The 18036-nt window shown below is 45.8% G+C and overlaps 1 protein-coding gene across 1 annotated transcript in view; it reads right to left on the bottom strand.

Moving 5' to 3' along the window:
- The window catches only part of cfap65 (cilia and flagella associated protein 65), a 152341-nt gene that overhangs the window by 71639 nt on the left and 62666 nt on the right, over positions 1-18036 (bottom strand). Inside the window, exons 15-20 of the mRNA XM_078229291.1 lie at positions 17115-17339; positions 14814-14972; positions 9635-9800; positions 5227-5355; positions 2341-2563; positions 832-960 (exon numbers count right to left, since the gene is read on the bottom strand). Of these exons, the coding sequence (XP_078085417.1) occupies positions 832-960; positions 2341-2563; positions 5227-5355; positions 9635-9800; positions 14814-14972; positions 17115-17339 (1031 nt within the window). The remainder of the gene's footprint in view (positions 1-831; positions 961-2340; positions 2564-5226; positions 5356-9634; positions 9801-14813; positions 14973-17114; positions 17340-18036) is intronic.

Below are 18036 nucleotides of genomic sequence, written 5' to 3'. Positions count from 1 at the left end.
TTCAAGTATTTGGCCAATTTTCTTTTGAAAGTTACCACTGAATTTCTTTTACCGCCCTTTCAGGCAGTGCATTCCAGATCATAAAACTCACCGTGTAAAAATAAATTCTCATCTCCTCCCTGGTCCTTTTGCCAATTATCTTAATCATGCCCTCTGCTAACTGACCCTTCCAGCCGTGGAAACGGCTTCTTCTTATCTACTCTTAGTAAAACACATTATGAATATCTAACTATGTAAAAATAACTATCACTTTACCCTCCATAAACTTGAGATGTTTTTCTACTCTCAAGGAACTTGCCTGTAAAGACCTGTAGTGACGACATAGCCTGGCAGTCTGTTGCAAAGGTCAATTAGTCTCCGAAAAGGAAAGCTACCTGGGTTCCAACCTAAATGTTTTTGGGTATTTTACACCACTGCCCTGAGGCCTCTCCTTCCCCTTCCAATCTAGTAAAATATCTGAGAGAAACAAGTTGCAGTACGTATGTATGTAACCTCACACTCCATATTGGCTGAACTTATCAGCAAAATACTGTTGAGAATTGATGGGTTCACTGTGCATTTTCTTTTATTATTTCTTTTGGAGCTGTGCAGTGTAGGGACTGGCTGCTGCATTCACCTCCATGACCAGAGGCTACACCTACAAAAAGTAATTCAGTGGTTTAAAAGCACTTTGGGACGTCCTTGGGACATCCCAAGGATTCCCTCTCCACTCAGTGAAATTCAATCTACGTGTTTTCTAAGTTCCGCCTTCTGGTAGAAATTACAATCTTCCTCTGGAATTTGATTACACAGGTTCAGTTTCTCCTCCCTCCCGAAGCGTGTGGTACCTACCAGTTGACGGGCGTCACCTCCTTGTTCTCCATCATTAGCAGAATGATGGATGGGTCTGAGCACATCGGTGCTGCTCCAAAGTTGAAGTCCACCATCACTGGGGTGGACACAGAGGGGCAGCGATTTGTGCTAGAAGGAAAGCAGAAAAGACTGTTGGCCAAATCCTGCATGGGCCGATATTTCCTTGACAACAGAGATTAAGGGATAACTCATAGAAACCTACAGTGCAGAAGGAGGCCATTCAGCCCATCGGGTCCACACAGGCAACAATCCCACCAAGGCCTTATCCCTGTAACCCCACATACTTACCTCGCTAATCCCTCTAACCTATGCATCCCGGGACACTAAGGGGTAATTTAGTACGGCCAATCTACCTAACCCGCATATTATTGGACTGTGGGAGGAAACCCACGCAGACATGGGGAGAACGTGCAAACTCCACACAGACAGTCACCCAAATCGGGAATCGAACCCAGGTCCCTGGAGCTGTGAGACAGCAGTGCTAACCACTGTGCCACCATGCCGGCCCACTAATCGAGGCGTCTAAGATTATCAAAGGATTTGATAAGGTAGATAGGGAAAACAACTTCCTCTAATGTAGGAATCTACATACATAAGAGAACGATTTTGAAATTTGCTGTAATACTATGAGAAATTGTGGCAAAGGACTGAGAATGAGTGCATGGTATGGGAAACTGTCAGAGGCAGGTTGCATAGTTAGGCAGCAAGTTGTAGAAATATATAAATCATAACATCCTACAACACAGAAGGAGACCGTTTGGCCCACTGTTGTGGTGCTGGCCCATTGCAGTATTAATTGAAAGTTACTGTTGAATATGCTTCTATCACCTTTTTAGTAAGTGCATTCCAGATCGTCAAAACTTCCGACGTAAAAAAATTCTCCTCATCTCCCCCTCCGATATTTTTCGTAGTAAGAAGCCTCACAACGCCAGGTTAAAGTCCAACAGGTTTATTTGGAATCACAAGCTTTCAGAGCACTGCTTCTTCCTCACTCACCTGATGAAGAAGCTCCGAAAGCTCGTGATTCCAAATAAACCTATTGGACTTTAACCTGTGTTGTGAGACTTCTTACTGTGCCCACCCCAGTCCAATGCTGGCATCTCCACATCATGATATTTTTCATGAATATCATAAATCTGTGTGTTCTCCTGTCAGTGGAAATAGTTTTCCCTCATCTAAGTTATCGAAACCTCTCAAAATTTTGAACAGCACTATTATATCCTCCTTTAATCTTCTCTGCTTTAAGGAGAACAACCCCAGCTTCTCCAGATCTCTCTATATTTTTCTAAGTTCCTCAGTTTGGGTGGATCTCCTCTGCATCCTCTTTAAAACATTGATAATCTTTGAAGCAATACATTTTTGATAACCAACATGAGAATGTAGGAAGAAAAGCCCATCCAACTCGTCCTACCTTCTGGGACCACTTAGCGAGTCTTGGCTGTCCAAATTGTCAGCCGCTCTTTGTGTATTTTGGACATATTTTCTCACCTGTGTCTGGTTGGCACTCGGTACAGCAGCTCGCCCTCTGTGGGATCACGCTGCAGGTACTCATTGAGTGTGTCAAGTGAGAAGAGTCGCCAGAGTTGCTGCTTGCTGATGCCACGAATGCTCCCCAGGCAACGAGCATCCGAGATTGATATCATTGGATAGACTCCATATGCTGTCACGCAACATGTATGGTTTCCCTCCTCACTTTCATCAGGTTCCAGCACTGAGAACATTACACAAACGCACAACAATCATTTGAACTGAAGCAATCTGTGTCCATATGCAGCAAGACCTGGACAATATTCAGCCTTGGGCAGTTCAGTGTCAAGTAACATTTGTGCCACACAAGTACCAGACAATGAGTATCTCCAACAGGATATCTAACCATCTGCCCTTGACATTCAATGGCATTATTATCACTGAATACCCCACTATCAACATCCTGGGGGTTATCATTGACCAGAAACTAACCTTCACTAGACATATAAATACTGTGGTTACCAGAGCAAGTCAGAGGCTGGGAACTCAGCAGACAGTAGCTCACCACCTGACTCCCCAATGCCTGTCCACCACGTACAAGGCACAAGCCAGGTGTGTGAAGGAATTCTCTCCATATGTCGAAATGAAGGAGCTCCAACAACACTCAAGAAGCTCAATGTCATCCAGGACAAAGCAGCCCATTTGATTGGCACCCCATTCATCATGATGCACAGTGGCAGCAGTGTCTACTATCTTCAAGATGCATTGCAACATCTCACCACGGCCCCTTAGACAGCACCTAACAATCTATGATTACTACCATCTAGAAGGACAAGATGCATGGGAACACCACCACCTGCAAGTTCCTCTTCAAGTAATGCATCATCCTAACTTGGAACAATATAGCCATTCATTCACTGTTGCTGGGTCAAAATGCTGGAACTTTAACAGCACTGTGGGTGTACTATATCACGTGGACTGCAGCAGTTCAAGAAGGCAATTCACTACCACCTTCTCAAGGGAAATTGGGGATGGGCAATAAATTCTGGTCGAGCCAGTGATGCCCAAATCCCTTGAACAAATAAATAAAACTATGTAGTAGGCAGGTTCTCATCACAAAGCCCGGGACATGAGCTTACAGTTCAAAGTCAGAAGGCGTAAACTTGAATCGCATTCTAATGGCTCGAATCTACGATCGAGCTTGCCATTTCAGTGCAGTGCTGAACGAGTGTTGCGCTGTTGTGTGTGCCGTCTTTCAGATGAGACATCGAACCAAGACCCTGTCTGTCCCCTTAGTTGGACATAAAACATTGCATGGCGCTATTTTAAGAAAAGCAGGGGCATTTTTTCTAGTTTTCTGGCCAAACTTTATCCCTCAACGGACAGCACTAAAATGATTCGAATCACATTTCTGTTTGAGAGATTTTGATTTGCACAAATGAGTTGCCATGTTAGAACAGTGAGCACAATTTGAAAAGTACATCATTGGTTTTAAAGCACTTTGGGATTACCTGAGCTCATGAAAGATGCCATAAGAATGCAAGATTTTCCTTTTTAAATCATCATTTCCTGATTTCACACATCAACTGTCCCGACAGCAGAATTCTCTCCAAAACAAAAGAGTCATTCTGCCAAGAATAATGGAGTGATCCATGCCGGCTTCTCAGGTGCACTCCGCACTACAATCTTCCCACACTCAGTCATTTTTTTTGGAGGGTTGGGAGTTTCGATCCGGTACTGGGGAGCCGGGGCCTAAACATGCTGGCGAGCCCAACGTGCTCAGGTGGCATTTCACAAGGGTGCCCCAATCCCACGGTGCAATGGGAGACTCTCTCCTTCCCCTCACAGACACCAGGACCCCCTCATTGGTGGCATGTTCCCCGCACCCCCCCCCCTCCGCCCCCGGCATGGGTTGCCGGCATTGGGGCCCTCCTAATGGGTCCCCCTGCCAGACACCCAAAATGCCCCCCCCAATCATGATCCATGACATGTGCCACCTCGTTCCCGCCACCCCCCCCCCCCCCCACCCATCATGACCATATTCAGGATTGACCCCTGCGCAATCCCTCCATGTCAGACCACCCCCCTCCCCCCTCCCCCACCCCCCCCCATCCCCGGCATAGCCACCTCATCATTGGCTCCACTTAGGCCCCACCACCCTTGGCACTGCTCCTGGCACACTGCTACTGCGCCAGGATAACCAGTAGCCACCTCCAGTGTGGCAAGTGGGCCCCGCCAGGTGGGCACTGCCTGGTGGGCACCGCCCGGCCACACCGGAGGCTTAAATGGCCTTCGAGCAGCCCGGAGTGACCATCACGCCAGGTCTGCGTTCGTGGAGACCAGTACTGATTCTCGCTGTTATTACACCGCACCCGAAGGCCGGAGAATTCCACGTGCTGGGATCTGAATGGCTTATAAATATTTAAATGCTACTTTAAACATGATATTGGCCCCATGCCCTTTCTGGGTGCGAATCAATTTGTACCATTAGGAAGGGGCCGAGAGACTCGCAAACTATTTGGTGCCGAGCACAAAACGGATTTTTTGGCCCGCACACTATTCTCCAGGACTGGCGCGATCTGCGAATGGCATGGCGAGGTCTGAGAATCATCCCCTGCCTAATTCTTTATTTTTTCTTGTGATGTGGGCATCACTGGCAAAGCCAGCATTTTGTTGCCTTGGACTAAATGACTTGCGAGGCCAATTAGGATGTCAACCAGCGCCAATTATGAGGCAATTGTGTGCTGTAGGTCCAAACTTGCGAGGAACCAAACTGGACGAATCGCATGTGACACTTACAGCCAAGATAGAAGAAACTTTTATCCTTTGTGTCTCAATCAGGCGCAATGCAAGGCACCAGATTCAAAAAGCCAATATCTCATTCACAAATATGAAAAAAGTACTCACCTTGAGCAGAGATAATCTTGGAGCTAATTGTCCAAGTGTAACGAAGCCTTCGAACAGGCCGGACGGTGAATCTGAAATTGACTTTTGACCTCGCAGGTATTGTGCCATTATGAGATTTCAATTCAATAGCTGAGGAACATGCATTTCCAACAAAAAAATCATGATATTTATTCACCAATGTAAATATTATGAATGAGTCTTATCATATTATCACTTGGCAACATTCTGTTCTGCTGCCATTCAATCAGATTAATGTTGATCTTAACAGCAGCTCCCCATTTAGTCCCATAATCCTTAATACCCTTTCCTAAGAAAGATCTGTTGTTTTCACTTCTGAAATTTTCAACTGACCCCAGTGTCAACACCTTTTTGGGGCAGAGCAGTCCAGATTTCATAGAATCCCTACAGTACAGAAGGAGGCCATTCGACTGATCGAGTCTGTACCGACCACAATCCCACCCGCTATCTCCGTAACCCTACACATTTACCCTGCTAATCCCCCTGACACTAGGGTCAATTTAGCATCAGGAAATAATAATTTAACATAGCAATCAACCTAACTGGCACGCCTTTGGACTGTGGGAATAAACCGGAGCACCCGGGGCAACTTTTTCACACAGAGGGTGGTGAGTGTCTGTAACAAGGTGCCAGAGGTAGTAGTGGAGGCGGGTACAATTTTGTCTTTTAAAAAGCATTTAGACAGTTACATGGGTAAGGTGGGTCTAGAGGGATATGGGCCAAATGCGGGCAATTGGGACTAGTTTAGGGGTTTTAAAAAAAAGGGCAGCATGGACAAGTTGGGCCGAAGGGCCTGTTTCCATGCTGTAAACTTCTATGACTCTATGGCCTGGAGGAAACCCAGACATGGGGAGAATGTGCAAACTCCACACAGACAATGACCTGAGGCCAGAATTGAACCCAGGTCCATGGTGCTGTGAGGCAGCCATGCTAATCGCTGTGCCACCCACTTCCCTTTGATCAAAGAAGTGCTTCCTGACATCACTGCTGAACAGCCTAGCTCTGATTTTCCTCCTTCATCAGAGGAATTTGTTCATCTTCTCAACCGATTGCTTTGGTCATCTAAACACTGCCATTAGAATAGAGAAACCTATCAGTCCCAAAGTTTTCCACCATTGGGATTTTCCTCATGTCACTTCTGGGTCTATTGTGGACAAATTGACAAAGTGGTTGCCATGATTAGTCACAAGTTCCATTATCGTTTGCCGTGATAAGAAAAGGTAACATAAATTGGTATTTGTCAATTTTTGTCATCATATCACACAGATTAAGTAAATTTGTCTGTAATTTGTGATTCAGTCTAAACCACACCACATCCTATACCTTTTGAATGGCAGGCACTGCCATCCTAGAATCTCCAACCAAACCTTAGGGAAAAATGCCAATTCCTGCTAAATATAGCAATAACTTGTGGAAATATCACTCAGTATGACGGACCTCCAGGAGTCCTGTTTTTCAACTGGTATAGCTCGAATATCCATTTGTCCCATTTTGTTAGCTGGAAAGGGGATATTGCACATGGAAAGAAGGGGGCGATCTTACTGACTCAGCATGCCGGTCAATCGGAGGCTGGTAAGATCACAGAGAGGTGAAAAACCGAGTTCATACCCGGTTTCTGACCTCTCACGACCTTACCGGGCATGGATTGCCGGCGTGATCAGCCTTCCACCAGGGAACGGCACGAGGCTGATTTAAACATTGAAATCTTAATGTATTGAACCCAGGACAGAATCGTCCAGGCTCACTGGTGGAGGTCCTCACTGGCGATGATCATGTACGGTCGTCAGTCATGGGGACCTGACGTGATGGCCTCGCTGCTAGAACCGGAGGCCATTGACTCCCCCCCCCCTCCCCCCCCCCCCCCCCCCCCCCCCCCCCCCCGGATGGTCAGAAGCAAGGACAGACAGTGCCTCTAGGGCAGTGCTAGCCTGGCACTGCCAGCCTGGCAAACTGGCACTGCCAGCCTGACACTGCTTACCGGGTACCCTGCACTGCCCACTGGGCAGAGCTGAGGGGTGGGACCTGGAGGAGGGGAGGGGCCATGATGGGGGCAGCACCTAAGGGGAGGGGGTGTGATCATGATAAGGACAGGGCTTAAGGGGAAGCGGGTGTGTGGGGAGCTGCGCACTCAGCAATTGGAGATCGGTCATGGTGATGTGCCGTGGCAGCAATTGCCTGGGCAAAGGGGAGGGTTATTGGGGCGATAACCGTGGGGCAGAGCTATTGGCTGGGGAGGTCAGGGATTCTGGGGGACGAGGCGGGGGCAATATTCAGGGGGGGTGGGGGAGTGACATATCTTCAGTGTTCTATGTGCACTTCACACAGAACACAGAGATCTGCGCATGTGCAACAGCGCCCTCCAGCTGTGAACAACCGACTTTCCAACAAGAATAGACTCCATCCACTCCCCCTACTGGCGTGAATTACACTTCACCTCTTTTTTTGCGCTACATGGCATAAGATCGTGTCTGAAAGCTCACTGAAAAAATGGGTGCAATTCTGTCCCATTTTCATGCTTGTTCGACACTTAGAATCTTTTGGTAAGATCACCCCGAGTCTTCCAAAAGTGCACGCTGGAGATTAAAGTCAACCTCTTGTATTTCTCAACCCAGCGTTAATATTCCAGGCTATATTTATCTATAAGACCATAAGACATAGGAGCAGAATTAGGCCACTCGTCCCATCAAATCTGCTCCGCCATTCAATCATGGCTGATATTTTTCTCATCCCCATTTTCCTGTCTTTTCCCCATAATCGCTGATCCCCTTATTAATCAAGAACCTATCTATCTCTGTCTTAAAGACATTCAATGACCCGGCCTCCACAGTCTTCTGCGGCAAAGAGTTCCACAGATTCGCCACTCTCTGGCTGAAGAAATTCCTCCTCATCTCTGTTTTAAAGGATTGTCCCTTTAGCCTGAGGTTGTGCCCTCTGGTACCTATCTAGCTCCTGACTAGGTAATGAATAATTTACCTGATGTAGTATATCCTGCATTTCAATTTGTCACTATTTTCAAACACATGAAACAGGAGCAGGAATGGACCATGCAGTGCTTTCAGTAAGATCATGGTTGATCTTCAACCTCCACTTGTCTGCCCAATCCCCACATTCCCCGATTTCCTTAGTGCCTAAAAATATATCGATTTTTGTCTTGAGCGTACTCAATAGTTTAGCGTCCACAGCCATGAGGCTAGACAATTCCAAACATTCATAGTGAAGAAATTCCTAAACAGGCTGAGACAATGGCCCCTAGTTCTACACTAAGATGAAAGCAAAATATTGCAGATGCTGAAATCTGAAACAAAAACAGAAAATACTCTGATGAAGGGTCATCCAGACTCAAAACGTTGGCTCTCTCTCTCTCCCACAGATGCTGTCAGACCTGCTGAGATATTCCAGCCTTTTCTGTTTTTGCCCCTAGTTCTACACTGTCTGGTCAAGGGGAGCAACCTTTCAGCATGCACCCTGTCAAACTCTCTCAGAATCTCATGTGTCTCAAGGAGATAATTTTTCAGGCTTTTCTAAATTCCAGGGAATAAAGGCTTATTCTACTCAGTCTGTCCTCATTAAGAAAATTCCCCCAACCCAGGAAGGGAACCTTTTTCTTTTGATGTTAATATGGTCCTAGCCTGTCTTAAGCTTTTTCTTTTCTAAACACCAAATGTAAATTGCATACACACTCCTCTCCATTGTATTGAATTCTTCACTTCATGTTCTGAGGCATGGTGGCACAATGGTTCGCACTGCTGCCTCACAGCGCCAGGGACCTGGGTTCAATTCCCGCTTGGGTCACTGTCTGTGTGGAGCCTGCATGTTGTCTGCATGGGTTTCCTCTGGGTGCTCCAGTTTGCTCCCACAGTCTGAAAGATGTGCTGATTTAGGTGTATTGGCCATGCTAAATTCTCCCTCGATGTGGAGATGCTGGCGTTGGACTGGGGTGGGCACAGTAAGAAGTCTCACAACACCAGGTTAAAGTCCAACAGGTTTATTTGGGAACACGAGCTTTCGGAGCGCTGCTCCTTCATCAAGTGAATGATTGAGTGAGTGACCACTCACCTGATGAAGGGGCAGTGCTCCGAAAGCTCGTGATAAACCTGTTGGAATTTAACCTGATATTGTGAGACTTCTTACTAAATGCTCCCTCAGTCTTCCTGAACAGGCGCCGGAGTGTAGCGACTGGGGGATTTTCACAGTAACTTTATTGCAGTGTTAATGTAAGCCTACTTGTGACAATAATAAATAAACTTTAACTGCTCTTACTCCAGTTCGATCTTGCCTAGGATGTCTAAGTTCTTTAACACCCTCAGTGACCCTTTCCATCCACAACTGACAGACATTTGAAACCAGTTCAGAAATATCTCAATGCCTCATTTTTATCTCAACTACTTACCCATCGGATCTTTCACAACCACATCAGGGTCACATAATCCAGTGATCTCCTGCTTCACGTTCAGCGCAAAGTTCAAAGAGCATGCCTCATTATTGACCAGTACAAGATCATCTGACTTAATATCGCCAATCAGGATCTCTCCCAAATCTATATGGTTTTTCTCAGCCTAAAGGAGATGTTTAACAGAGGGGCAAACATTACTGATACAATTCTCAAGCACGGCACACGATGAGACCAGTTGACCTTTCTATCTTTACAAAAAATGGCCCCTAGGGATTACGGGAAATATTGTTGCAATAGGATGGATGAAAACTTACTTAAATTCACCTATTCACATGCTAAAAAATAGTGATAATAAGACCCATCTCTTTTAATGGTCTAAGATGAGCAAAGTTGAGTAGAAAATGATGCAAGTTGCATCTTCAGATGGTTATTACACCGTATTTACAGCACAGAAACAGGCCATTCAGCCCAACTGGTCCATCCGGTGATCCATACGAGCCTTCTCCCACCCTTGTTAAAACACATTATCCAGAAATCTCACTGTTCCTTTCTCTGCTATCTAGTTTCCCTTTAAATGCATCCACAGTATTCGCAAATAAGTCTCTCCTGAATTCCTTTTTGTATTTATTAGCTCTAGGAAGTTATAGAGTCATAGAGGTTTACAGCATGGAAGCAGGCCCTTTGGCCCAACTTGTCCATGCCGCCCAGTTTTTACCACTAAACTAGTCCCAATTGCCCGCATTTGGCCCATATCCCTCTATACCCATCTTACTCATGTCACTGTCTAAATGCTTTTTAAAAAACAAAATTGTACCCGCCTCTACTACTACCTCTAGCAGCTCATTCCAGACCGTCACCACCCTCTGTGTGAAAAAAATGCCCCTCTGGACCCTTTTGCATCTCTCCTCTCTCACCTTAAACCTATGCCCTCTAGTTTTAGACTCCCCTACCTTTGGAAAAAGATGTTGACGATCTAACTGATCGATGCCCCTCGTTATTTTATAGACGTCTATAAGATCACCCTTAAGCCTCCTATGCTCCAGAAAAGAAAGTCCCAGTCTATCCAGCCTCTCCTTATATTTCAAATCATCAAGTCCCGGTAGCATCCTGGCAAATCTTTTCTGCACTCTTTCTAGTTTAATAATACCCTTTCTATAATAGAGTGACCAGAACTGTACACACTATCCTGAAACTACAAAAGATCGTGAATGTAGCCCAATCCATCACACAAACCAGCCTCCCATCCATTGACTCTGTCTACACTTCCCACTGCCTCAGCAAAGCAGCCAGCATAATTAAGTACCCCACGCACCCCGGACATTCTCTCTTCCACCTTCTTTAGTCGGGAAAAAGATATAATTGTACAATTTCAACAAGATGTTCCCAAGTTGTTGAATATTTGGCCAACATCTCTCAAGTATTGTCTTAAAGGGTGCAGGCAGTGAGAATATTTTCCTTTCGCTTCTAGCACGTAGCCCAGATAAAGGAAAAGCTTTGCATGTCTGCTGGCTGTAAAAGTCTGACATGAATTGAGTTTGGAAAGCTTCAACACACCTTGTCAATTGCATTCACAAAGGCCAGAATTGCAGTTGACAATTCAAACTGGAAATTCACACTGTTGGAGCAGAAATAGCTCTGCTGAAGTTGAGACTGGGATTATTGTTGATACAGAGTAGACTCTATGGGTGGGATTTTCTGGCCTCGCTCACTCCAAAACGGACCTTTCCATGGTGCACTCCTCGCCCGCTCCAAGTCCCGTGGTGGGCGGGATGGTAAAATTGTTCCCATATCTAGACGTGCTTATAACCTTTTTGTTTCCCCCTCTGCTATAGGTACGAGTAAGAAGGCTGAGGCGACCTGATAATGTTCTTTAAAGTAATGAAGGGACTCAACAGGGGGGCACAAGATCTTTCCACTTGTGGGTGATTCCAAAACTGAGGGACATAAATGTAAGATGATCACTAATAAATTCCAGAAGGTTTTCGGGAGAAACTACTTTACTCAGAGTGGTTAGAATGTGGAACTTTCTACCACAGGGAATAGTTAACTTGAATAAAACTCAAGTTACTCCACAATGTCGGCATTGTGTCTAGTTCTGGTCCCCATATGTCAGGAAGTCTTTGCAAAGATAAGGTGCAAAGGAGATTTACCAGAATGGTTCCAGGGACGACACAAAGGTTGGTGGATTTGCGGATAGCGATGAGGACCATCAGAGGATACAGCAGGATATAGATCAGTTGGAGACTTGGGTGGAGAAATGGCAGATGGAGTTTAATCCGGGCAAATGTGAGGTAATGCATTTTAGAAGGTCTAATACAGATAGGAAATATACAGTAAATGGCAGAACTCTTAAGAGTATTGATAGGCAGAGGGATCTGGGTGTACAGGTACACAGATTACTGAAAGTGGCAATGCAGGTGGAGAAGGTAGTTAAAAAGGCATACGGCATGCTTGCCTTCATCGGCCAGGGCATTGAGTTTAAAAATTGGCAAGTCGTGTTGAGCTTTATAGAGTCTTAGTTAGGCTGCACTTGGAATATAGAAACATAGAAAACTACAGCACAAAACAGGCCCTTCGGCCCCACAAGTTGTGCCAAACATATCCCTACGTTTTAGGCCTACCTATAACCCTCCATCCTATTAAGCCCCATGTACTCATCCAGGAGTCTCTTAAAAGACCCTATTGAGTTTGCCTCCACCATCACTGACGGCAGCCGATTCCACTTGCCCACCACCCTCTGTGTGAAAAACTTCCCCCTAACATTTCCCCTTACCGACACCCCTTAAACCTGTATCCTCTCGTAGCAGCCATTTCCACCCTGGGAAAAGCCTCTGAGAGTCCACCCGATCTATGCCTCTCAACATCTTATATACCTCTATTAGGTCTCCTCTCATCCTACGTCTCTCCAAGGAGAAAAGACTGAGCTCCCTCAGCCTATCCTCATAAGGCATGCCACTCAATCCAGGCAACATCCTTGTAAATCGCCTCTGCACCCTTTCAATCTTTTCCACATCCTTCCTGTAATGAGGCGACCAGAACTGAGCACAGTACTCCAAGTGGGGTCTGACGAGGGTCTTATATAGCTGCATCATTATCCCCGGACTCCTAAACTCAATCCCTCGATTGATAAAGGCCAGCACACCATACGCCTTCTTAACCACCTCCTCCACCTGCGGGGCCAATTTTAGAGTCCTATGGACCCGGACCCCAAGGTCCTTCTGATCCTCTACAGTACTAAGAGTCTTTCCCTTAATATTGTACTCCTTCAAGCCATTTGACCTGCCAAAATGGACCACTACGCATTTATCTGGGTTGAAGTCCATCTGCCACTTCTCCGCCCAGTCTTGCATCCTATCTATGTCCCTCTGTAACTTCTGACATCCCTCCAGACTATCCACAACCCCACCAACCTTCGTGTCGTCGGCAAACTTACCAACCCATCCCTCCACTTCCTCATCCAGGTCATTTATGAAAATGACAAACAGCAAGGGTCCCAGAACAGATCCCTGGGGCACACCACTGGTGACCAACCTCCATTTAGAAAAAGACCCATCTATACCCATTCTCTGCCTCCTTTGGGCAAGCCAGTTCTGGATCCACAGGGCAGCAGCCCCTTGGATCCCATGCCCTCTCATGTGTTCAATTCTGGTCGCCACACTACCAGAAGCATGTGGAGGCTTTGGAGAGGGTACAGAAAAGATTTACCAGGATGGTGCCTGGCATGGAGGGCATTAGCTATGAGGAGAGGTTGGAGAAACTTGGTTTGTTCTCACTGGAATGGCGGAAGTTGAGGGGCGACCTGGTAGAAGTCTACAAGATTATGAGGGGCATGAACAGAGTGGATAGTCAGAAGCTTTTTCCCAGGGTGGAAGAGTCAATAACTAGGGGGCATAGGTTTATGGTACGAGGGACAAGGAGGTTGAAAGGACCTTGTCCCTTAAACAAGGGAAGTTCTTTTACACAGAGGGTGATGGGTGCCTGGAACTCGCTGCTGGGTGAGGTAGTGGAAGCAGATACGATAGTGACTTTTAAGGGGCGTCTTGACAAATACATGAATAGGATGGGAATAGCGGGATATACCCGAAAGGGTAGAGGGCTTTAGTTCAGTCAGGCAGCACAGTCGGTGCAGGCTTGGAGGGCCGAAGGGCCTGTTCCTGCGCTCTTGTTCTTTGGATAAGGCAATTTCGCTACAGATTGGCAATCCGAAAGTGATCTTGGAGCAAAGGAAATTGAGAAGAGATTCAATACTGGTGTACAAAAATATAGAAGATTAAAATAAGATAGACAAAGATAAGTCGTTCCTATTAGGTGCTGGTGCAAGAACTAGGGGTCCAAATGTAAGCTTTTGAGCAAGAAATGTAAGGGATGAGTGAGGAAGAACTTACTTTATATAGCGAGTGGAGCTCACTCCCCATGTGAGTGGTGGAAGCAGAGATAATTGTTGACTTCAAAAGGAAGTTGGATGGACACTTCAGGCCAATAAACTTGCAGGGCTACAGCAACAGTGTGGGGGAATGAGACTGAGCGGATTGTTCTATAGAGAGCAGGCGTGGACTTGACTGAATGTCTCCTTCTGTGCTATAATGGCTTTGTGACTCAATAGCTAGCATACATACATTTAAGCGGAAGCTAGGTAAATATATGAGGCAGGAAAGAATAGAAGGATAGGGTGAGGTGAAGTAGAGTGGGAGAAGGCTTGTGCAGAGCATAAACAATGGCATGGACAAGTTGGGCCGAATGGCCTGTTTCCGTGCTGTAAATTCTATGCAATTCGACAAAAACTGAATATGGAGGTGACTGTAAATGCTGCTGGGGTAACACCCGGAGAAAGATCTATAAACACATATTCTTCTCGATGGGCCAAATAGCCCCCTTCTGCATTGTAGGGATTCTATGATTCTACTTGGGTTCAATGTTGGGTCGCGTGACCGAGTCATGACTGAAATACTGTTTGAAGTTGCCATGACACATGAAGAATGGTCTTCTGCCCAAAGTACCACAGACCCGTCAATGCCAACCTGTTCCCCCCAACAAGGGTTACAAGCATCTCCACATCATGGTCCCCAACAAGGGTTATACTTTCAGGGAGAAAGGGAGAAATTGATTGAGGGAGATATGGTTACCATTACAAAGCAAAAACATATGAGCAGGACTTATTTCTCTCCTGTAACCTCACCATAATTCTGCCCTTTGTTCCTTCACCGATAACCCTGAGAGTGAGGCGGATCTTCTTCCCCAGGTCTGGACAGTATGGACCTTTCACCCCCCATACGAAAATGTAGGGTTTCAGGAAATACTTCTGTTTTGCTTGCGGATAGAAAGACCAAGTCTGTGTCTGCAAAGAGCCCATAACATTTCACTGGTTAGACCGAGAATATATATATATACATACACTTCTCAATAGCAAATAGCAATACTGGTCTTGCCAGTAATGCCCACATTCCGTGAAAGAATTAAAAAAATACACAGGCTGCACAGACATTAATACAGCAACAGAACAAAAGTCTCAAGCAGCTGATTAGCATAATCTAAACCCCACAGAAAAAACAAAAACTTAAGCATAAAGACTTTAGAATGTAGAGAAGGTCAGCGTGACACGGTGGCACAGTGGTCAGCAGCACTGCTGCCTCACAGTGCCAGGAACACGGGTTCGATACTGGCTTGGGTCACTGTCTGTGCGGAGTCTGCACGTTCTCCCCGTGTCTGCGTGGGTTTCCTCCGGGTGCTCTGGTTTCCTCCCACAGTCTGAAAGACGTGCTGGTTAGGGTGCATTGGCCAAGCTAAATTCTCCTTCAGTGTACCCGAACAGGTGCCAGAGTGTGGCGACTCGGGGATTTTCACAGTAACTTCATTGCAGTGTTATTGTAGCACTAATAAATAAGCTAAATCACTTTTGTCTACATAATGGCAGTTGTTGTATGTGTCTCTGGGGCATTTAAATGCAACATGCTGCTATCTAAATGCAAGTTTTATTATTATAAGTCAAGTTTTGCTGAAATAATCCAATGACTTTATCCCCTCACTTCCTCAGTAGCTTCTTGTGCAATTCTTCCATTTTCCCATTAGTTTGTTGTTGATAATTGGTGGAGATTGAGTCAGTAACTTCAGTAGCATTGTATCATGTAACTACCAGAATGGTAGGAGGTCCTTGGTCTTTATCTCCTCTAATTCATCCTGTATTTTATCTCAGCACTAAAAGTATAATAGGCAGTAAACTCGGTGATCTTTTAATGGCACATCCATGATTTTCTTTGTGCACCACTGGCGGCCACACTTTCAACTCTCATTCTCATTTTCAAATCCCTTCATGGCCTCCCCACACCGTGCACATGTAGCCTCCTCCAAACCTGCAATCTCTGAAATCTATTCACTCATCAAATTCATCCCCCATTTCCTGTGCTCCACCATTGGCACCCATGTTCTAAGTTCTAGAATTTTCTCTCTAAATCACTTGGCCTCTCCCTTCTCCTTTAAGATGCGCCTTACAACCTACCTCTTTGACCACGTTTTAGGCCACTAAAACCTGGTCAAAAGGGCGACACAGTAGCACAGTGATTAGCACTGCTGCTTCACTGCACCAGGGACCCGGAGGAAACCCACGCAGACACGGGGAGAAAGTACAAACTCCGCACAGACAGTGACCCAAGCTGGGAATCGAACCCAGGTCCCTGGAGCTGTGAGGCAGCAGTGCTAACAACTGTGCCACTGTGCCGCCCATATAGATGGTGACAAAGCACGCGATGACACCTTCATGCAAAGGTGTTTATATATACTCTTAATCCCTAGTGCAAAAAATGGTTCAAAAATATATATAGTGGAAAAGGAGAAAATAAATATTTACAATACACCACATAAAGATGTTTTGACGGACCAAAATAACAAACAATTAATCAAATACAGAATAAGCACTTCACCAGTATGGCTTTACAGGTATGAGTTACTGTCTCAGTTTCCACTGTAAAACACAAACTGCCCCTTATCAACCAGAACATTTCCCTTTCTACACACAGAAGAGTCCAAAACAATAAATGCTTCAAATATCATGCGCCATTATAATCACATGCAAAATAATAATCGAGATTTTAGATGCATGTAAAACACAGAATAAACCTAAATACAAGGGGAGGTGATGGCCTAGTGGTATTATCGCTAGACTATTAATCTAGAAACTCCGTTAATGTTCTGGGGACCCGGGTTCGAATCCATGGCAGACGGTGGGATTTGAATTCAATTCAAAAAAATCTGGAATTAAGAATCTACTGATGACCATGAATCGATTGTCGGAAAAAAGCATCTGGTTCCCTATTATAGCCAGCCCTAGTTGCCTACAGTCGGTTTGGGTTCTAACACAAAGTAACAAACGTGGACAGCGAGGCAGCATCACAGTGAACGAGACACACATATCAGCACTAAGGGCATTTAACCACACTGCTCCTATTGTGTTCATATAAACAACAAAAGTAGATCCGGAACTCACCAGTGATTCATTGGCTTGGATGATCCCAAAGTTTGGTTTGACGGACAGCACTCTGGAGCTAGATGCTGATATCTTCCACTGAAAATACAGTGGCATCCGAGACAAGTTTTTAATGAGATAGAATCGTTCCGATATGGTGCCTATACATGTCGGCTTAAAATACAGATATCCATCTCCATCCAGAGCCAATAGCGGATTTTCTACAGCGGAGTACAACCTAATCTCCTAAAAAGCAAGAAATGGAGCAGATTAAGTTTCAGTTCCCCTCTGTCCTTTGTAACTCATCACAAGTGTAACATGAGTCCATTGTTGCATTTTGGCCTTCAAGCTGGGGGTCTATGCAGGGGGGGGGGATATGGGGAATGAGTGTTGCTGGGGGTCTGTGGTGGGGTATGGGAGAAGGAGATGGCAGAGACCCCAGCAGTTCTGGACATGAGTGTCCTGCGAGCAATTGTTGGACATCATTTGCCGCTGATAGCCCCAGGTCCAGCTCCATAAGGAGACAGTGTGACACCTGTGCCATTTGTTGCAGGACCTGGCACCTCGGGGCACAGGGGAGCAACCATTCCCTGCGTCTGTGAAAGTGACAGCTGCCTTAAACCTTTATACCACTGAGTCCTTCCAGTGGAGATTTGTGTGGCATTTCCCAACCATCCTCGACAAGTGTGTCAAGGAGGTCACAGGCTGGCCAGTATATTAAATTTGACCTGGACCAGGCCCAGCAGGAAACCCAAGCTGCAGGATTTGCGGCCATCGTGGGGATGCCAAATGTGCAGGGGGCTATAAAATGCACCCACGTCACCATCGAGACCCCGGGAAGAATCCAGGAAGATTCATGAACAGAAAGGGCTTCCATTCAATAATGCGCAAGTGCTGTGGACCCCCAGATGAATATCATGCATGTCTGCGCCGACACCCCGGC

The sequence above is a fragment of the Mustelus asterias genome, chromosome 14 (assembly GCF_964213995.1).
Source record: "Mustelus asterias chromosome 14, sMusAst1.hap1.1, whole genome shotgun sequence".
Taxonomy (NCBI): Eukaryota; Metazoa; Chordata; class Chondrichthyes; order Carcharhiniformes; family Triakidae; genus Mustelus; species Mustelus asterias.
Note: the sequence above shows the minus strand (reverse complement) of the source record. Positions and strands in the feature narration are given on the sequence as shown.